The sequence below is a fragment of the Bos javanicus genome, chromosome 26 (genome assembly GCF_032452875.1).
Source record: "Bos javanicus breed banteng chromosome 26, ARS-OSU_banteng_1.0, whole genome shotgun sequence".
In the NCBI taxonomy this organism is placed as follows: Eukaryota; Metazoa; Chordata; class Mammalia; order Artiodactyla; family Bovidae; genus Bos; species Bos javanicus.
This window is the reverse complement of record NC_083893.1, coordinates 23,089,484-23,110,758: the sequence shown is the minus strand read 5'-3', so window position 1 is coordinate 23,110,758 and position 21,275 is coordinate 23,089,484. Positions and strand designations below refer to the sequence as shown.

At 53.0% G+C, this 21,275-nt stretch overlaps 1 protein-coding gene across 9 annotated transcripts in view; it reads right to left on the bottom strand.

The window, feature by feature from the left end:
- Nucleotides 1-8,978: 8,978 nt before the first annotated feature.
- The window catches only part of SUFU (SUFU negative regulator of hedgehog signaling), a 105,773-nt gene continuing 93,476 nt past the window's right edge, over nucleotides 8,979-21,275 (bottom strand). For 3 of the 9 annotated variants that reach the window (XM_061403284.1, XM_061403285.1, XM_061403290.1), the window contains exon 11: nucleotides 8,979-14,688. In XM_061403284.1, coding sequence (XP_061259268.1) covers nucleotides 14,500-14,688 — 189 coding nt within the window. In that variant the 3' untranslated portion in view covers nucleotides 8,979-14,499. Of the gene's footprint in view, nucleotides 14,689-17,675; nucleotides 17,951-21,275 lie in introns of those variants that run through there. The other 6 variants (XM_061403286.1, XM_061403289.1, XM_061403288.1 and 3 more) reach the window with 5 other exon arrangements.

Sequence of the window (21,275 nt, the reverse complement as noted above, 5' to 3'; positions counted from 1 at the left end):
CCACTTTCTTTTCTTCTCGGCCTCTGCTCCGGTCTTCGGGGCTGCGGTCGGAGCCAGCCCGCGGCGGCGGAGCCGGGCCGAGCCAGCCGGGCCGGGCTGCCTCTCTCAGCGTCCAGCCATCTTGAGCTCCCGGCAGCCGCCGCAGTGGAGCCGGGGGTCCGAGCGCGCTCGCTGGAGGGTCCTGCAGCGTTCTTTCTATCGCTCGCTCTCTCTTTTTTTTTTTTTTTTGGTGGGATTTTTAAGGGGAGGGCTGTTGGCCTCCCTCAGATTAGAAGACAGGGGAGAAAATGCCAAGTCCCGATTTCTCTCCACCTCTGCTCCACCCACCCTGGTTCTTTCCAAAAAATAAAAAAAGATTAGAATTGGAAGAAGTCGTCAGAAAGGCGAGCGCCCGCGGCCCTCAGCTGCTGCCCAGGCGACGCGTCCGGGGCGGGCCCGAGCCAGTCGCTCCGTCTGTGGGTCCGTTTGTCCGCCCGCTGCTTCTCAACTGGGGGGAGGGCACTCCGGGCAGGGTCTCCGCAGCGGCTGTCGCCTCAGAGCTTTATCCTCAGATCAAAAAAAAAAGGGGGGGGGGGGAAGCCCCAACACTCTCATCACAGCCACCTTCAGCCATCTTGCGCGTATTATTATTTCAGGAATAATCTGTTTAATAAAAATAGCTGCGTCTCTAACCCCCTCCCCCTCATCCTGGGCTCCCCGCCCCCTTTTAATAATAATCTCGATAATAAAAATGATCTGCTGGCTGGGCAGTCCACGGCTGCTTTTTCCTGCCTCAGCTCGCTGGGGCTTAGGCTCTCCTTCCCCTAGGAAGGGGACGGGAGGAGGGGGCTCGCGGCTGGGAGTGGGGGGCTTCGTCCCTGCTGCCCGCCAGTCGGCCCTCTCTGCTTTAGTGGTGAGGAAAGAGAGCCCTAGCCACTACCGCGCTGTTGCGAGGACGGCAGGCGGGGGAGGGGCCCCAATTCGCGGGACCGGCTGGAGGGGTGCACAGGGGTCCCCGATCTTCCCGCCACAGCTTGGCCTCGGAGTCTGAGCCCAGGAATGGGGAGGATACAATGAGCTCGGAGCAGAGCGCGGCGGGCAGGGTGGAGACGCGAGCGGACTGCGGTGAGCCGGGGTCCCGAGTTAGCGCGGAGAGAGGCGGAGGCAGGAGGGTGGTGTCCCTACATCAAGGCCGGTCCCGCTACTCTGCGAGGGTAGCGGGGGGAGACTGGGAGGTGTAGGCGAGGAGAAAGCAGCAGCACTACGGCGGGGCCTGTAATCAGCACCCGCTGGTTCTGCCCACCCGGCACTGGAGAAATAAGCGGACAGGGAAGGAGGAGGAGGGGAGGGGCTTATTGTCCGGAAGTGCTATAACAGTTGCTGGGCGCCCGGCTCCTCCCCTTATCCCTGTCTGGAGTTGGGGGCTGTTCCGGAGACTTTTCCTGCTATTGGTCTCCAAACTGAGACTCCGCCTCTTTAAGGCGGGGCAACCCGGGGCTCACGTGACTTGCACTAACTTCGGTACACTAAACATTGGAAATGGGGGATGAGTTTCTCTGCTTCTTAAAAGGGAGACGATAATGCTGTGGAGTGGGACCACATATTCCTAGGCCTCTTCACCCGTGTCTCCTTTTACCTGAGAGGGAAAGGAGGGTTTGTCAGTCGGCTCATCTGTTCTGATGGAACTCAACAGCAAATTGCAAAGGTTCACTGTGCAGCAATTTCCCCGGTATCCTCAATATTTTTACCTACTTTTTTTTTGATACTCTATTTTCGGCTGCCCAGGGCAGCATATGAGATCCTAGTGCCTCTACAGGGATCGAACCTGTTCCCACTGCAGTGGAAGTGAAGAGTCTTAACCACTGGACAGCTAGAGAATTCCCTTCCCTACATTTCTGAGGCTCAAATCTACCAAACAAAATATGCATTATTAGTCTCTTCAGTTTAAAAGAAAACGGAGGCCTAAAAAAATGGAGTAAAAAAAAAAATTGGAGTCAACCTGTCAGTTAACAAATGTTTAACAAAAGTCTCATGCACCAGGCATTTTTCTAGGCCCTGGGGATTCCCTGGAGAATATGTACCCCCCGAAAAAAATTTTTTTAATTAATTATGTAGGATAATTTCTGTGGCGGAGAGTAAGGGACTCACACAGTATTCTCAGAAAGTGAAATTTGAGCTGAGACCTGAATATTCAGGAGGAGTCAGGGCTTCCCTAGTAGTTCAACTGGTAAAGAACCTGCCTGCAATGCAGGAAATCCCGGTTCGATTCTGGGTCAGGAAAATGTAATGGAGAAGGGTTAGGCTACCCACTCTAGTATTCTGGCCTGGAGAATTCCATGGACTATACAGTCCATGGGGTTGAGAAGAGTCGGACACGGCTGAGAGACTTTGACTTCACTTCACAGGCAAGTGACAGTCTGGGTGTGGTATGTGTGCTTAGTCATGTCCGATTCTTTGCGACCCCATGGACTGTAGCCCGCCAGGCTCATCTGTCCATGGAATTTTCCAGGCAAGAATACTAGAGTGGGTTGCCATTTCCTTCTCCAGGGGAGTTTCCAAAGCCAGGGATCAAATTGTGTCTTCTGGTTGGCAGGTGGATTCTTTACCACTGTGCCACCTGGGAAGTCCAAAGAGTGCTTCAATCAGAGGGAAAAACAAATACAAAAGCAATGAATAAAGTATGTTCCAGGGCAGAAAGAAGGCCTGTTGTGAGGGAAAAGCCAGGTCGGGACCAGAATACACAGTGTCGTGGTAAGGAGTTTGGACTTGAAGCTGGTTGTGAGAAGCTACTAGATTTAGGATGTATTTTGGAAGTAGAGGCAAATTAGATATGGGGTGAAGAGGAATCAAGACATAATAGTAATAGAGTAAGAATAGGATCAAGATATGCTTACCACTGTATGAATACAGAATATTCTGAATTTAGGATTTGGGCCTTAACAAGAGCCTGGGCGGTGATGCCATTTACCCAGAAGGAGAGAACTGGAGAGGATTACGTTTGGGTGGAGAGATTTTTGAATAGTTCTAACTTATGTTTGAATTGGTTTAGCTATCCCAGTGGAAATTCCAGAGGAAACAGTTGTATATACAGACTCAGGGGAGGTTTGTGCTGAAGATTATGCATTTGAGATTCATGAGTTTGTTCTAAATGGTAGACCTGAGATTTAAGCCCAGTTCAAAATGACCCATGAGTCTGATCCTTTCATAAAACCAAAGAGCCTCTCTACTTTAGGACCTTCATTTCTTTATTCCTGATTGGGTGGTTAATATGGGTCCTTCAAGTACAGAGCATGTATCTTTTAGTACTTTGCATCCCCTTACATGGGAGGTCTTATGCTGAGTAAATGAACGCATGCATGCATATCAGTGAATAAACAAAGAGAAAGTGACTTTCAAACACTAAGCTTTAATTCCTTGGTTGAAAGATGGTGCAAAGAAACAAGGTCTAGATTGGTGCTATTGGAACATCCTTCTCTGGCCTCCTCATCAATGACCTTCAGGATAATCTAAAGGATTCCACTAATTTCTCACCTTTCTAGACAGCTCCCCTTGACCTCTATAACATCATACTGTTCTGTCTCCTTATCTTTCTAACCACAGACTTCTCCAATTTCTATCTCATAAATATTGACTGCCCTCCACAGTCTTATGAACCCACACCTGCTCCCTCATTTACTCCTAAGGCTTTCAGTTCAGTTCAGTCCTTCAGTCATGTCCGACCCCATGGGCTGCAGCACACCAGGAGGCTTCTGTTTGCATCACTAACTCCCGGAGCTTGCTCAAACTCATGTCCATTGAGTTGGTGATGCCATCCAACCATCTCATTCTCTGTTGTACCCTTCTCCTCCTGCCTTTAATCTTTCCAAGCATCAGGGTCTTTTCCAATGAGTCACTTCTTCACATCAGGTGGGCAAAGTATTCTTCAGCTTTAGCATCAGTCCTTCCAATGAATATTCAGGACTGATTTCCTTTAGGATTGACTGGTTGGATCTCCTTGCAGTCCAAGGGACTCTCAAGAGTCTTCTCCAACACCACAGTGCAAAAGCATCAGTTCTTTGGTGCTCACCTTTCTTTATGGTCCAATTCTCACATCCATACATGACTACTGGAAAAACCAAATTTTGATTATATGGACCTTTGTTAGCAAAGTAATATCTCTGCTTTTTAATATGCTGTCTAGGTTGAGCATAGCTTTTCTTCCAAAGAGCAGGCATCTTTTAATTTCATGGCTGCAGTCACCATCCACAGTGATTTTGGAGCCCAAGAAAATAAAGTCTATCACTGTTTCCATTGTTTCCCTATCTGTTTGCCATGAAGGGGTGGGACCAGATGCCATGATCTTCATTTTTTGAATGTTGAGTTTTAAGCCAGCTTTTCCACTCTCTTCTTCTACTTTCATCAAGAGGCTCTTTAGTTCCTCTTTGCTTTCAGCTATAAGGGTGGTATCATCTACATATCTGAGGTTATTGATATTTTTCCTGGCAATCTTGATTCCAGCTTGTGCTTTATCCAGGTGGGCATTTCTCATGATGTACTCTGCATATAAGTTAAATAAGCAGGGTGACATTATACAGCCTTGATGTACTCCTTTCCCAATTTGGAACCAGTCTGTTGTTCCATGTCCTGTTCTAACTGTTGCTTCTTGACCTACATATAGATTTCTCAGAAGGCAGGTAAGGTGGTCTGGTATTCCCATCTCTTTAAGAATTTTCCACAGTTTGTTGTGATCCACACAGTCAAAGGCTTTGGTGTAGTCAATAAAGCAGAAGTAGATGTTTTTCTACTAAGGCTTTACTACTGTCTATATACTGATGACTCCCCAATCAGTCTCCAGCTTAGATCCTCACCCTCCTGGTTGCAGATTCATGTAGCCAATATGCTGTCCACTCCGATGTCCCCCCTTCAAGATGTTGGCAAATCCTGACTACTTCTTAACCTCTCCATAACTTACCACAAACTCTTGTCTATTTATTTCAGTAGATCCTAACCGGTTTCTGTTTCTGCCCTTATGTGAAAGTGAAAGTCGCTCAGTGGTATCCGACTCTTTGGGAATTCTCCAGGTCAGAGTACTGGAGTGGGTAGCCTTTCCCTTCTCCAGGGGATCTTCCCAACCCAGGGATCGAACCCAGGTCTCCCACATTGCAGGCAGATTCTTTACCAGCTGAGCCACAAGGAAAGCCCCTGCCCTTATGTCCTGGAGTCAATTCTCAACTGAAGAGCCAGAGTAATCTTTAAAAAATGTGTCAGATTTTGTCACTCTTCTGCTTACTCATCCAGTGGCTTCCTACTTCCACCAGAATAAAAGTCAAAGTTTTATAATTGCCTGTAAGGTCCTACGCAGGACCTTAAGGTCTGTGTAAGGTCTGGCCTCTGTGTAAGTTATCTACGGTCCCCTTCCTCTGCTCCAGCCACACTGGCTTCCCCGCTGTTCCTCAAGTATAGCTGGTGTGTCTCCCATGCCCCAGCCCCCAGGATCTTCACAGTTGCACCTCACTTTGTCTGAATCTGTCTTCCCTCAGATATCCCTACTGCACCCTTCTTCCTGTCACTGAGATCCTTTGTTCAAGCGATGCCTAGGCCGTGAGGCCTTTCCTGACCTCCATATTTTAAAACGTGCCTCTCCTTCAGTCCTCACTCTCTCTCTTCCTCTGTTGCATTTTTTCTCCTTAGCACATAGCTCCATGTACTCTGTGTCCAACTTTTAAAAATCTTCCATCACCAAGATTTAAGATCTGTGAAAGGATTTTTTTAATACTGTATCCCTGATGGGACCTAGCACATAGTAGATGCTCAACAAATATTTGTTGTATCAATGAATGAATCCCATTCTCTCCATTCCTACCGCTTCTATTCTAATCTAGGCTTGACTGGTCACCTTGCCTCCAATCTACCTCTCTTTCAATATGTTCTCCATCCAGCAGGTAGGGGGATGATCCTACTGTGACAGCTGGATGACTTAAGCAATCTACTCTAGGCAATTTGAACTCCACAGTTCCTGAGAAGAGTGTGGGGACTTTGCCCCTGTTGTTCTGTTTGCCTGGAGAGCTTTTCAAAGTACAGCACCCCACCCCGTTTTGCCCAATTTATCCTTAAGCATCAGGTTTCAACTTAGATGTCACTTCTTGCAGGAAGCCTTTTTAAGTCTCCCCAGACTGGCTTGGGCACCTTCTCTGTGTTCATATCCTGGCACGTGTGTGTGTGCGCTCAGTCACTCTGTTGTGTCCGACTCTTTGCGGCCCCACATACTGTAGCCTGCCAGGCTCCTCTGTCCATGAAATTTTCCAGACAAAAATACTGGAGCGGGTTGCCATTTCATACTCCAGGAGATCTTCCCAACCCAGGGATTGAACCCTCGTCTCTTACATCTCCTGCATTGGCAGGTGGGTTCTTTACCACTAGCACCACCTGGGAAGCCCTTTAACAAAGTGGCATAGCCCTTTAATAAAGTGTTAACGCTAACTAAGCAATTACTATGATCCGTACAAAAACTCTGGGAGGGACCTCCCTGGTGCGTCAGTGGCTAAGACTCCATGATCCCCATGCAGGAGGCCCAGGTTAGATCCATAGTCAGGGAACTAGATCCCACATGCCACAACTAAGGAGCCCGAATGCTGCAACTAAAACCCAGTGCTGCCAAAATCAATAAGTAAGTATTTAAAAACAAAACATTTCTAGGAAGTAAGTATCCATTTTTACATGAAGAAACTGAGGCAGAGCTGAGTCAGTTTGTCTAAAGGCAAACTGATGATAAGTGGTGGAGCTGGGGTGGGACGGAAAGCAGCCTTCCTCTTTTATGGTCCTTCTTGCAACTGCTTCCTCGTCTGTCTTCCCCCCACTGCACTATGAGCTCCTTCAGGCTGGGCCTGTGAGGAGTCTCCCAGCATATATCCGAGTGCCTGCCGCACGTTAGTTGAAAGGACAAGCGAGCATATTTTCTAGTTCTTACGGTTTCCACAGTGGTATCATAGCAGCTCAGCACTGCTCAGGTGGCCCTCTTCTGTCTTGTCAAGGTTGAGACCCCAGAAGCGCCATTCTCCTTCCTTTTGGTGCTTTCAGTACTGAGATGGAATGGGGGTGGCCGCAGTGAAATTGGAAAAACAAACGAACAGTGTCACTTCTCTCGTTCTCTGGCCCCAATACGGCCACTCCTCTCATCACAATCCCCTCAAGGTCTCCCTTGCCTCTCCAGTTCCTCAGAAAGCTACATTGACACCAACTGTGGATGCCCACCAGCAGTCTTCCTGCCCTTCCCGCATCCTGCCCTTACCTCTCTGCTGAAGACTTCCTGAGCTGAGGAGGAGGAGGGGCTGGTTAGTCTCTTCATACCCCCATGAAAGGGGCCCAAATGGCCTCCCCTCCCAGACCACATCCTTCCCTGCCCTGTGGTCTTGGGATGCTTCTCTTCCTTCTCCTGCCCAGTTGATCACCCTCCTCACCCCTTGCTGGCCTCCCCACTTCAGAGCCTGGCAGGCTGGGTTGAGTCACTCATTTCCAGTACGCATTCGCTTTCTGGTCAGGCCAGTTTGACAAATCTCACCATCCCCTGTCCCATGGCTTGAAGCCTGTGGGTCCCCTGACCCCCCAAGTAGGGTGTCTATCTGGAGGAATGTATAGGCTTTTGAAGGAGACATTAGAGATCACATGGAAGATTCCTCTGTCCCTAAATCTAGGGATAGAGTCTCTGCTTCACGCCCAGAACTCTTTTCTTTCCAGAAACAAACCCAGCCTACTCCTTCCCCCAGAGTCACCTCAGCACAGAATCTCCCTATTCTGTTTTCTCTGGGGCAAGAACGTCACCCTGACCCTGGGTCCTTCCAGGCTAGTCAGATGAGGAGGATTAGATAAGCACTCCGCCCCCAATCTCCAGGGAGAAAGGGGAAGGGGTGTGGCCTGGGCCACCCCAGGGTAGTCAGCCTGGCTCCAGGAGGCTCTGCCTCCCAGAGAGACTGAAGGCCCCAGACAGGACCTGCCCCACTGCCTGGGGTGGGGGTAGGGACAGCCACAGTTCAGCAGGAGGTCACAGAGGAAGGAGCAGTGACCTCCCCCTAAGGCAGGTCCTGCAGATCCAGCTGCTTCTCAAGAGGACAGGGAGGGGAGCTAAGAGCCCTTCAGACAGGAGCTGACTCCTTCAGGTCCTACCCTTTCAAGCCACCCCCAGGACCCCTGCAGAACCTCCTGGGTACTATGGCTCCATCCTGAGGACCAGAAGAAAAGGGCTCTGCTACTCCCCAGGATGGACAAGCAGGCCTAGTAGGAAGGGAAAGAGTGTGTGAGGACCCAGAGCAGTCCTGCAGGGTTGTGGACCTGGGCTGGGTGCAGACCCCTCTCCTGCCTGCCTCTCAGGGCTTCTCCCCCTCTAGCACTAGGCTCTGCTTTGCCGCACCAGGCCCTGGAGAGACAGGAGCTGGGCGATTCGGGGAAGGAAGAGCCACCTGCCTCCTCACCCAGCGCAGGCCCAGAAGATTTCATAGGAAGGGTGGGCTGGTGTGCTGGTTCTGAGCCTACCCCAGGCCCTGGATTAGGTTGAATGTAGGTGGCTGGGGGTGGGGGTGGGGGTGGGGGTTGTTGCTGTCTCTTGCCCTCGCTGAAAGGGGCATAAGAACTCCAAACTGGACCTGAGGAAGGCCCGACTTCCCAGGGGAAAAAGGTGTTTTGTTTTTTTTTGGTGAGAGGAGGGGAGGAGAATGAGGCAGAAGAGAGGGTCTTTACCCACTCACTCATCACCCCAGATTGTTCCACCTCCTACCCCCTTGACCTTAGAGGAGTTCAGGACCAGTGAGAGAGCTTGTCCCTGTGAAGTCATTTCTGCATGACTGAAGAGTCACTGCTGCGTGATCCTGCTTCCTTGGCACCCCCTCCACTCCCAACATCAGTCTTCTGGGCCTCTCCACATCCTGGCTTCTTCTAAGAGGCTGAGTCCAACCCACCCCTCTGTCAGGGCCCCAGGCTTTCCGCCCCCCTACTCCAGGCAGCCAGAAAGGAGCACAAGACCCAGGCACTTCTGCAAATACATTTAATGCACTTAGATTACACAGAGGAAGAGGGGACAAGAAGGAAACGACATCTAAGTGAGTCACCCAAAAATTCTTACAAAAGTCCCAGGCTGGCTGCAGCCCCCAGGAACCGAGTCACCATTGACATTAGAAACTAATATAAAATTTTACAAAAGTCTGCTCATTGCAGCATTCAGGTACTTGTACAAAAGGAGAGCTCTTTCTACAGGGCTCCTGACTTATAACAGGGACCCAGGTACCTCACTTGACACAAGGACCTGGAAGCCAGCGAGGAAAGACAACCAGATAAAAAAATACAGTCAAGGGAATTCTCTCCTGGTCTGCCCCATAGGGGCGGACCTGCAGGTTTTTCCCCTGTTCTCAATCTCAAAACCCAGTCCCAAGAACTTGTGTTTATTTTTTAAAACATGCTAGCCCTTTAGTTTCTCCCCAAGGCTTCCCAGACCCTTCCCTGAAGCCTGGCCTTTGGAAGAGAAGGGCAGGAAGAGGCACCAGCTCCCCAGCCAGACCTGAGACCCTGCGTGAGCTTCTCCACCCCCACAGAATGGCAGCTGGGGCCGTGGTCCTCCTGCAGCCCACACTGGGCCTGAGGAGCTGCGGCTGTGTCCACCTTGTGTTGCCAGCAAATAGCATGAAGGAGCCCCTTCCCCTCAGAAGCTTCAGTCACAGGGACATGGAGGGACAGAGTAGGAAGGGGCAAGCTTCAGGGAAGCCTATGTAGGCAGATGTAGGGAGGGAGACTTCTTAACCTCCCCAACTTATTATGAGGTCAGGGCTTCCAAAGAGCTACGGAGAAGGAAAGAAGGGGTCCCTCTATTGAGTGCCTGCCATATGCCAAGTGCTGTGCTGGATGTGCCCCACAATCTGTTTTGCTTTATCCTCAATGAGGGTCCCCTCTCAGTGAAGAACTCCCTCTGGAAGGCACCATCACCCAAGGGAAAGAGGTATGGGCAGAGATGGTAGATGCTCTGTCACCCCTCTGGAGCCAAAGCATTGTAGGGAAATGAGATGGAGGCTGGTCTCAGCTGAACCTTGGAGGTTCCCGATAAGAGGAGGGGCTGAGGGGGTGCAGGGGGAGGCAGAAAGGAGCCACAAGCTTCACAGGCTTGTTGTCTCAGAGCTCACCTGCTTCCCTTTTGCCTTCTGTACTGACCACAAAACTTAGCTCAGAAAATACCCCCCTGCCCCCAAGCCAAAGCAGGCGGGGTAGAGGCAGGTCCCCAGAAAGAATCTGTGGAGAAGTAGGTCAGGATGGCAAGGAAAGGAAGCAAGTCAATGACACCTCTTTGGCCACAAAACACCTAAAGACAAGAGTTTTCAAGGTGGGGATGCTGTGGTGGGTGAAGACCAGGAAATGTCCTTCTGGAAAAGTCCTCAGAGCAGAAGGCACAGCTGCTGCCAACATCAAGTCCAGAGGGGCTTCCACCTTTGCTGTGTTGGTGGTGGGGGGTGGTGGTGGTGGTATGTGTCTCCCAGATGCCAGGTGGATCTGCCTTGAAGCTCTGAGTTTGATGGTGCTAACCAGGTAGCCCTGAGGGTGTAAGCAGAGAAAGAGCCAGACCTGAATGGCCCCTTGGAAGTCTAATAGCGTGGCCACCCTCATGCCCCTGAAGGCAGCTCTTTGGCTGGATGGCTCATCAGAGGTGCCCTGCGCCCTATGGGTCTCCTCGGCACTCCTGGTAGTGCCCATGTGTGTGGCGGTTGCAGACAGGGGCCAGGGCATGTTGTCTGTCTGTGTGGTCCCTGACAGACAAAAGAACTTTGTCGTGGGAGAGCCAGAAGGGTGGTCTCATAATAGCCATCCCCAGAATTAGGGGTAAGAGGGCCTGAAAGGGGCTTGTGATTACAGGTCAAAAGTGAGAGACAACCCCAGAACCCCCAAACTACGGGTCAGAGATAGGTTGGCTATGAGACAGGAAGACCGTGAGATCTGCAGTACTGGAGTGAGGAACCAAAGACCACTAGAGGCCAGGATGCCGGAAAGGAGACAGGACAAGGGGTAGAGAATGAAGGATGAGAAATGAATCAACACAGAAATGAATGGAAGGCGGGAGAGTGCAGTGTTTGCAAAACTAATGTGAAAGACATGTGAAGAGGTTGATTCTTCTGTTTTTAATAAGTCAGAGTCCTGCAGCCTGGAGGCTGGGAGGCCCAGTGGATGAGGAAATGGGATGGGAGTGGCAAAGAGCTGGAGACTCAGGCCCTGAGTGGCAGGTGGGGATGGTCTATGAAGTGCTGGGCTTTACCCTCTCTCAGGCAGGCCTGGTTGGGAGGAACATGCCTAGAAGATGAGGCTGGGGTCACCAAGTCTCGGAGACCCTGATGATCTTGAACTCTGTGGGGGCCCAGTCCACCTGGGAACCAGCAGCAGCCCTTCCTGCCCCAGCTAAACTGGGCTCCAGGCTGCATGGGGGAGTGTCTCGGCTCCCCCAGGTCTGGCTGGGAAGAAAAGCCTCTATGCGAAGCTGACTCCTCCGAGGCCTTGACCGGCAGGCGAACACCAGCACCTTTTCTGGTGGCGGCTCTGGGGGAGACGGCCCCAGGCCCTTGTCTGTAAGAATGAGAAAGTTCATCTGGAAATAAAGTTCTGTTTTTTTTAAAAAAACATATATACATGGCTTCTGGACATCTTTGAAGAGCAATAAAATACCATCCGGTTTCTACAAAATAAAATAAGGAGGAAGAAAACCAAACACGATCAAAGGAATCGTTGCACCGCCAGAAGAGCTTGACTACCGAAGGCTTCCCAGAGTTGAGCTGGGCAGGGTAGCTGGCTGCTACACCTCCCTCCCGCTGGGCTATGCGGCAGAGGGTAGGTGGGAATGAGGCCTGTCTCCACCTGGGGGCATATCAGAGGTCCAGAGGCAAATCTCAAACCAGAACCTGCGGTGGCAGTAGGAGGAGAAGGTTGACATTTGCCCGACTGCAGCCCCCTGGGGCCCCGGCCTGGTCATGTGGCTCGGCCGGCTGCAGGTGCGGAGACCCCTCAAGCTGCAGGTGAGAGGGAGCCCTGTGACCTGTGCGGGGCATCCCAGCAGGCTGCAGTGTAGGGGCTACGCAGTCATCCTCACACTTGTCCTTGTGTTTGCAGGAATCTCGTTTATGCAGTTGTTACACTGGAGTCACCGGGAAGCAGCTGGGCTCGCCCTTGGCCCCTGCAGGGCCAGCCCAGGCTAGTGCAGCGGGCTGTCGAAGACCACGTCGGGGAGGATGGAGACTTTGAGCTTCTTTTCTGGCCAGCTGTACTCTTTGGGAAGTTTGAACTGTGGAGGGGGCAACAAGCACAGAACCAGAGGATACACGGTTAGAATCCACTGCCTTCTTCCCACACTGCCTAGAGAGGCCAGGACCCTCACCCAGGCCCTGTCTCCTGGGTGCTGGGGCAAGACAGACCACCGGTTGGTTGCCTGGCTTCAGTCACGAATGTTGAACCAGGTGAGAGGCTGGGATCCAGTGCTGACCCCTCCTTCCCCACACCCAGCCAATAATTAACCGGTCTTGGAGGAGGCTTGTTTTCTGACTCTTTCTTGACTGGGCTGACCTTCCCTCCAGCTCACTTCCTTGGTTCTGCCTCTGGCCACAAGCATGTAAGGAATCTGCTCCCTGAGGCCCGGGGGCTAGAGGATGGGGGGGCAGGGGAGGGTGCAGATGCTACAGGGAAGTGGCTTGAGGTCCGGAACTCTGCGGTCCTGTCCCTGCCATGGCTCCTTTCTGAGGCTGGCAGGGAAGAACTCTGGAACCTGCCCCCTGGAGCCTTTGCCAAAGGGCCCCAAAGGAAGGAGGCCCTGCCTTGGCCTTGGTGGGAGTGGAGAAGCAGAGCTAGTGTGGTTTGAGGTGACTTCTTGGGCCTGGTGCAAAATTGAGAGGAGCTCCCCACCCTGCTCCCCCTTGTTCATCCTCACAAGCTTCCCAGGGTTACCAGCCTGAGAGAGGTGCTGGCAGTGGCCAAGGAGAGCCCAAGTTCTTATGACCCGACTCCCCGGAATCACTGATTTGCTTACAGTTTTGTTTCTCAAGCTTCTGGAGGGGGACAGGGGAAGAGACTGACATGTTCCCTGTGTATGCGAGGACCCTGCATGGGGCCAGCAGGCACACAGCTGGTGCTCATAGATGCTCCCTGATTTAGGAGTGGGGTCTGCCTTTAAGTCTCCTGCTAATCTGGGAGCAAGCTGGGAAGGAGGGAAGAGCAGGGCCCTCAGCCTGCCCAGAGCTGGTGCTAGAAGAGGACGGCCTGACACTGCCCGGCTGGTTCCCTCTCCCTCCCTCTTGATGGGGGACTGTCCAAGCCAGGACCAAAGTGGAGAGGAGGGCAGGGTGTGGGGACAGCCTTGCACAGGAAAGGGAAAAAAAAGTCATTTTTTAGTGACCTACTTTCCTAAGCTCCTCCTGGCTCCTGTCCCTCCTGCCTGGACTACCCCTCTTCCACCCCCTCAGCACCCGAGCTGAGAGCAGCAGTCTGGCGCCGTGCCATCCCTGTGCGACATGGCCTCTCCGGAAGTGCTTCTGGGCAGCCGGCTCTGGTCTGACTGAATGGGAGCTGGGCCTCAGGGGCTGGTGACTTGTGGGGCTTGACCAGCTGGCACAGACTGGGTACTTAGTGACTTTTGAATGTATAAATGAGAAGAGAGAAGACATTATCCCACTAGGGGTGACCTCAGGCTCTGAGGAGTTCCTGTCCACCTGGAGACCTGGACGGGCCAGTCCTGCCCCGTGGACGGTCCTCCGCCCTGTGGATATCCGTCGGAGGCCTCTGTGTCCGGGCTGACTGGGTCCTGGCTGAAAGCTGGCTCCTGCCTGGCCTCGCTCTGGCTTGGAAGCCTGGCCCCTGGGAGGTGAAGGAGCTCTCCCCAAAATACACTTTAGGGCAGAAAGGGCAGAAGAAGGGTCTGTCTCTGCCCCGGACAGGAGAGGGCCCAGAAAAGCCCTAGAACTATCAGCGTGCTAATGTTCCACTAACCTATCTGGGCAGGACTCTGAGGCCAGGAAGGCTCAACCCTGCTGGGGTGCTGCTTGGTAGGAGGCCGGGGGAGGGGAAGGGACTTTCCAGGATGAGGTAAGTCCCCACAAATGAGGATGCCGGGAACAAGGAAGAAAAACAAAAGGGATTGTGGGCTCCACTCCTGTACCCCAGCGGAGTAGCCAGGACAAGCACAGGCCCCCACCTGGCCCACAGCTTGGCTGGGGCTGGAAGAGGCGGGCTTAGAGGGGAGCGCTCGTGGCCAGAGGCGGGAGGGAGAGTGGCTCCTGGGTGGCCTGAGGCTGGAGCAGGAGCCCCTTGCTGCCCACCAGAACTCCATGGAATGTTCTCTGGCAGCAGGCGTGGGCTTTCTGTTCAAAACCTGCCAGGGAACAGCAGGGGCTGAGGAGAACTCAGTACTAGCCCAAAGGCCCTGGCTGCCTCTTCAATGAGCTTCTTGGGAGCTGGCAATTCAGACAATTTGCTGGGTGTCCTCACAAGGGTTGGGGGTGGGGGAGGGGGAGGTTCAGGGAAGTGAAATAAAGCTGTTTAACATCTCCAGGGTCTCCTTTCCAGCCTCTCTGCACACGTCAGAGACAGACACATGCACACACGCAGACAGACTCCTGGAGACTGGAACCTGCTGTCAGAGAGAACCAAACAGCTTACTTCCTCTGGAGAAGTCAAATCTTCTAAGTCCTCCAACATTTTCTCTACAAACTCTTCGGTCAACAGAATCTGGAAAGAAGGCACAAGACAGGCTTTTATTATTATTATTTGTTTAAAGTATATGGTCTTTTTGCTAATTGCCAAGCTATGGACCTCTGTCCAGGCCGTGGAGGAGTGGTGAGCCCACTGTGATATGTTCTAGGGCCAGGGGAAGTACTTGAGGCCTAGCCCTGACTGTCACCCCCAGCCTGCCCCCACCTCCCACCACCAGCTGCCTACAGTATCAGACGGACTGGGGCAGAGAAGGGAGGACGTCTAGGACAGCGGGGAGCAGGGCAAGGACTTCAGGAGACACGGCAGTGCTGGTCCCGGGAGGGACATGAGAAGGGGCGGGGAAGGCCGCCTGTCTGGCAGTCCGGGCGCCCTGCACGTTGCAGTATGGTAGAGGGAAACAGAAAAGCCGCAGGGCAGAGGAGAGTGACTCCAACATCCTCCTTGTTCAACAAGGTTTGTGTGTTCCCCGAGCCCCGCTTGGGAGGACAAAAGGAATCTGTCCAGGTTTGGAATACAAGCCTTGCCTGGAATCTGGAAATGCCCTGGAAGGTACCTCTAGGAATGTCTGAGCTGCACCAGCCTCTCTCATTTTAGCGAAGGGAAAGGGACGCCTCAACTCCCATGCGTAGTGTCTACCTTTTCTCAGGCCCCAAGCTCCCAAAGCCCTGCCTTGCCAGCCCCATTCAGCCACTGAGTCCTGCAAGTTTTAAGAAACGTCTTCTCCAGGGCACCTCCCACCTATCCCACTTCACTACTCTGGTCTGCTACCTTGAGGCTTCACGCTTGCTGTTGAGAACAGCCTTGCCCCTTCGTTCAGGGGCACAACCACCACCCTCACCCATGTGTGTAGTCAACCATGCATGCAGTCAACAGCAAGGACACCCAGGACTTCCTCAACCTGCAGGGCCATCTTCTCAACAGGCTCCTCTATTCAGGCCAGTCCCACACTGGGCCCAGGCTGGGCATGTCTTTCCTCTTCCCAACCTGATCCTGTCTTCCACCCATCTCCTCCGCATGCTGGTCCATGGGACCTCCTGACTTCTGCAGTGGACCCTTCTGTAACCCCAGGCTGTGGCTCTCCCCACCTCTATTTTGCCTTCTCCAGTAGCCTCTGAATGCCCCAGGGTGGGATGTGGGGACAGAGGAAGAGAAACAACGAGGTGAAGACCAAGGTGTGGGAAAAATCCCCTATGACAAGGAGGAGGATCCAGGACTTGAGAAAATACCAGCAGGTTTCCCCAGGGAATTGTCCATTCTGATAAGAACATATGGCTCAACATTTGGAATAGGTCAGTGTATCAGACAAAGTGGAATGGCAGAGGAAGGAGGGCAAGCAAGCAGGCTCACTAGGCACCTCACAGGAGGGAAGTTTCCGAAGGGAGGAAGTTGACTGGGTGGAGGTGTGAGCAAGGAATGAGAAAACTACCCCAAGTGGGCAGACAAAATATCACCACACCGGGCACTGTGCTAAGCGCTCATAGAGCTTATCTCCTTCAGATGAGGAAACTGAGACACAGATAGGTTATGAGATTTGCCCAGTGTCACATGGCTTGTGAGCAGCGGAGAAAAGATCATCTCCTGGTCCTTATTTTTTTGGCTGAGCTGGGTCTTCACTGGGGTGTGCAGGCTTAGTTGCCCCATGGCATGTAAGACCTTAGTTCCCCAACCACAGATTTAACCCAGGCCCCCTGCACTGGAAGGCGGAGTCTTAACCACTGGACCACCAGGGAAGTCCCCATGTCCCAGTCTTCTCTGGACTCTAAAGTTAGTGTGCAAAGCAGAGCTTCCAATTCCTGAAGTCTAACCCTCACGGCATTTACTCATGTATTGATTCTTCCGGTCACCTGCCCATCAACCTACTTGATTCCAGAAGCATTCCCTGGGTGCCTTTGCTAGGCCTGGCCCTGGGTGGAGCCCTAGGGAAACAGCCATGAAAGCAGTCCATTCCCCAGCTGGACAAGCACCTTCCTGGGGTTAACAGGGAGCCAAAGGTCGTCTCCTTCTCAGGCTACAAGCCCACAGTCAGGGACAAAACAGCTCCAACCACCAGCCCGTATCTCCTCACCAGTTTCTGTTTAAGAAGCTTAGGCTTCAAGTGGAGACAGAGACAAAGTTTGGACAGGCAAAGCGGGTCTGTGAGAATGCCCACCTGAGATGCTCCCTCCCACCTTCCTCCTGGCTCCCTAAGCTGGGACCCGGTAACTCCTCTCATGGACTACTGTGGCGCTGCCCAATGCCACTGATTCCAGCTCCCACAGCCGGAGCCTCTGCTCCTCTTGCTCTTATCCTAGGGTTCCCCCCACCACCCCCACCCCCCAAAGCCTGGAGTCTCTCGACCAGTTATCACCAGTCTGCTTGAGCAGTACAAAAGTCATATTCACATTTTGGGAATTTCCGGGGCTTGTTGCCATCTCTGCAAATGTGAGCACAAACACAAGCATACCTAAAACCCAATTATATTACAATGGCTCCAGTCCGGGCCAGGCTGAACCGATTTCTAACCCACAAATACTTGGGAGGGTGGACATTTCTGCCAGAGAGGTAAATAGGCCTGGGACTGTAACTAGTGCTGGGGGTGAGAGGGGGTGGGGGAGGGTTCACAGGAATGGTGACCACACAGAGAGGCTCCAAAGAGCTGGAGAAATGGGGAAAATAATCCCACCAACAGGAGTTCAGTCCTAAGCCAGTTCTTCTGACAAAGGTGTGGAGTTGGTGGTGGAGAGAGTGTGAGTTACGGTGGCTTTCGGTAGACCAACTACCAAATGTGTACTATTAATATCTGTGTGTGGACTCATTTTATACTCAGCTGGGGGAGGGGACGGCAGGACCAAAAGGAGGGACAAACCCTAGTGGCTCCTCAATTTTCACTTTTAGTGATTGGCTGGTTCCTGCTGGAAACTTCGCATTATTTTAAAAGAATTGAATGGGGAAAATTGTACACGAGATCTGCATGATATTAAGGGTGACATTCCCTACAAAGAAACACGACAGACTGTCATAGCTCCAGGCACCTAATTTAATTTCCTTTGGGAGTTAAACCTTAGAAGCTTAGATTGAACAAACAGGCCCTGTTCTTTGTATATTTCAGACCTGGAGCTGAGAATGTTAACAGATCCTATCAACAGGACACTGGAGATAGACAGCCGCGATGCATCAGCTCCTGGATGCTCTCACGAGGAACAGACACGCCGTTGTGATGCAACTGTGGGAAAAGCCTGTGCAGTTCTGGGACTTGGGACTCTCGAAGCTCCCTGGGTCCCCATGGAGCTGCCTGGCTCTGCCACAAATAATAATAAGAAGGGTTATGAGAATGACAGCAGTAAGGATAACACCGCCAGCAGCAGAAGCACCAGTGCCTCCTCCATGTGCCAGGCACAGGGCTAAGTGCTTGACTGGTATCATCTTAGGGCCACCCTGTGAGGAAGGTAACCATCATTTCCACTCTGCAGACGAGCGGGTGTCGAGACAAGACAAGTCTGGACTTTAGAAGAGCAGTGACCTGAACTCATGGTGGTAGAAGATGCTCTTTTTCTGTCTGGGAAGGGCACCTCAATTCTAGAAGCCTCGTATACTCAAAGCTGACGTCTCTTCTCTGCTGGGGGAGGTGGAAGTGACTCTGGCTTCAACCCAATGGCCTGGAAAACCAGCGACACATCTCCTGGCCACCTGCTCAGCTCAAGAGGGCTGGAACCCTGGGCGTCACAGACATGCAGCTGTTCAAAACCAGGTTGGCCAAGTGGAAAGGAAGGCAAACCATGCCCCGATATAGTTTCCAATGGGGCAGATTTCCAGGTCAGCTTGGTAAACGTGCACATGAGGCGACAGTTGCTCCAGTCCAGAAAACAGCAGTAGAAATAATACTACTAATGAGACAGCACTCACTGATGCTCATGATCACCAAGAACTGGGCATAAGAGGCTTACATCTGTGCACAAACAGCCCTTGGAGGGAGAAGATGCTCCAGTGAGCGGGGAAGCCCCCCAAGCAATCTGAGAAGAAACTCCCTGGGGAGGATTTTGAAAACCTGGAGATACTAGGCACCATCCAGACCTTCTGAATCTGAGTAGCTAGGTCAAGGGATCTGCATTTTAAGAAGGCAACCCCTCCCTGCAGAAGATCCTGGTGGAGGGTACCCTGGGGAAACACACTCACAGGGGCAGTGGGTCTAGGCACAGGTTTAACCAACAGGGATGAGTTAGTGGCTGCAGCTCTCCCACTAGCTCTGACTGGTAGAGCTGTGAGGCGGGCAGTGGCTCCCTGCCCCCCACTCCCAGCCTCCACCTTTGATCAAGGAGGGGACTTGGAACACAGGCCAGCAACTTACTCCAAGGTGCTCACACCCAGTGCCTTAGGATAGCCTGGCTGGTGGATGAAGACAGAGGATCGTCAACAATCTTCCCAATTCCCCAGGCCCTGGCAAGTTCCAGAAGGAACCTGAAAAGTGATCTTTCATCATGCCTGCCCTGGGCAGGCCTGGCGGTGGGGCAGGCAGGGGCCCAGCCACTGCAGATCTGATTCAAATGTCTGCGGTCAGTGATATTTCTGAGTCTGCAAACAGCACTGACAATGCCCACTCCTTCCCCTCGGTGTGACAATCCTCACTTTGTCTGGGGCCTTGTTTGCTCTTCGTGTTGACACGTTGTTCTTGCTTCCCAACAAGTTTGGCTTTCTTTTTCCCTCCCTTTCCTTCTCTCAGGGAAGGAAATGTGTTGTTTACAGGGTAGGGCCTGCCAAGGAGCTGCTCTGGCACCCATGATGGCAGGGAGGAGGCAGGGACCAGGAAGCCATCCAGTCTGCGTCCCCCCAACACCAACAGGCCGGACAAAAGCTAGACAACGGCCTGGAGCACCCCCCCCAACCCCAGGCTCAGGGGCAGAGGTGCGGGTGCGGCAGGTACCACTGCAGCAGCCACACAGTGAGGCTGCATTCATTTCCTGTTCTCGGTGGGTGGCGAGGGGTTGGCTGAGGTGGCCAGGAGCGGGCTCAGACTTCTCTTGCTCTGGCTGGCAGCTGGTGAGGGCACGACAGGCCCTCTCAGTCCTCTCCTGTACCTCCCCAGGCACAGTGCTGGGATTGAAGCCCTATGGCTGTACCTGTGACAACGAGGACCCTCGGACAGCCAAGCAAAGGTCTTCTGGGATTCCACATTCACTAGTGGAAGGAGAAATAGCAGAGGAAAGCAAGAGGAGCTGCGCAGGGCCAAGGCCAGGGTTCACCAAGTGTCTTCCACACAATGTCCAAATGGGTGCATGGGACAGGAGAAGGCTGAGGCTTGTCCACAGGGTGCGGGGGTGAGTCAGCCACTAGGCGAGGACCAGAGCCCGGCAGTGACTCCCCAGATCTGGCCTGGAGAAGTGAAGCCCACTTGAACAGCTGTTGGGCGTCTTCTCCCAAGCCCCAGGCCTCCCATCAAGGCTGGCAGAGAATGGCTGGGAAAGGGGGGCCACCTGGGTGAGCCGTCAGACACCACACAGCTGAGAAAGCATTGCAGGGCTTAAAAAAAATATTCTCATATTTGGTGATGTGACCTCTGAGTGACCTCTGGGGCCGACTTCTCCCCCTTCAGATCAATCTTGGCTGGGGACGGATGAACGACTCAGCTCTGGGCCAGGCTCCCGCTCAGAGACTAACAGCCCAGTGTTGACAGACTCAAGGGAGAGAGGCTTGTTAAAGCCACTGGGTTGAGGAATGCTGGGGGAAGGTGTGTGCGGGAGCAGACGCTGGCAGGCCTCCCCAGGTCCAAAGACCCTCCTGTACTCCTCTGGAGCTGGCTGACAGCCTTCACCATCTCAGCAGAGATAAAAACAGCCAAGGGTAGGGCGGACGGAGGAGTCTGGTGTCAACCTCCGGAAACTGAAGAGCCTAAGGAGTTGGAGGATTCCTGCCTCTCCAGTTCCTCCAGGAAGCGGGGAGTGTCCCCTGTACTCACTCTGGGGTGGCAGGCAGCCCTGCCTTTCTGTGCGCCAGGCCTTGACGTTCCTGGGGCTAGAGAGATGGGGCGCGGGGGCGGACCTGGAGAAAGGGGGCAGCCTCAAGGCAGGTGCAGGCCCAGGAGCTGGTGGGTGTGGGGGCCTGTCTGGGGCTACTCCAGAAACCCCGGAAAGGGCCCAGATTCCCTCACTTTCTGCCTTTTTCTCTCAGGCTCTCCTTTGTCATCTTCTCCCATGAGGGGTGTCTCTGCCATGCCACTTCCCCAAGAGATAACAGGCCTGGGCTGGAGGCCAGAACAAGGTGCCAAGGCTGGGAGCGAGGGCTTCCAAGGCTGTTGAAGGCTGATGCAAGAAAAGTCATCCTAGCCCCTCCCAATTCATCTGGGACCAACGGAGAGTGTTCCAGCAGCCAAGAGAACAGAAGTCTGGGTTTCTTCAGTCCTGGGGCTGCTGCATTCAGTTCCTTCCTGCCTCCCTGCCCCCCACAGGCCTGGGCACACGGGCCAGAGAGACATCCTGGAATCCAGAAGCATGAGGGAGAGGTTCCCATAGGAGGTGAAGCAAGTCTCTCTGCTGGGGTCTCCCTCTAGAAGGGTCCAGTGTCTTTCCTGGGCTAGTGGATTGGGCCTTCACTGGTGACCTGGAGCCTGACCCCAGACCTCCAGGAGGTCC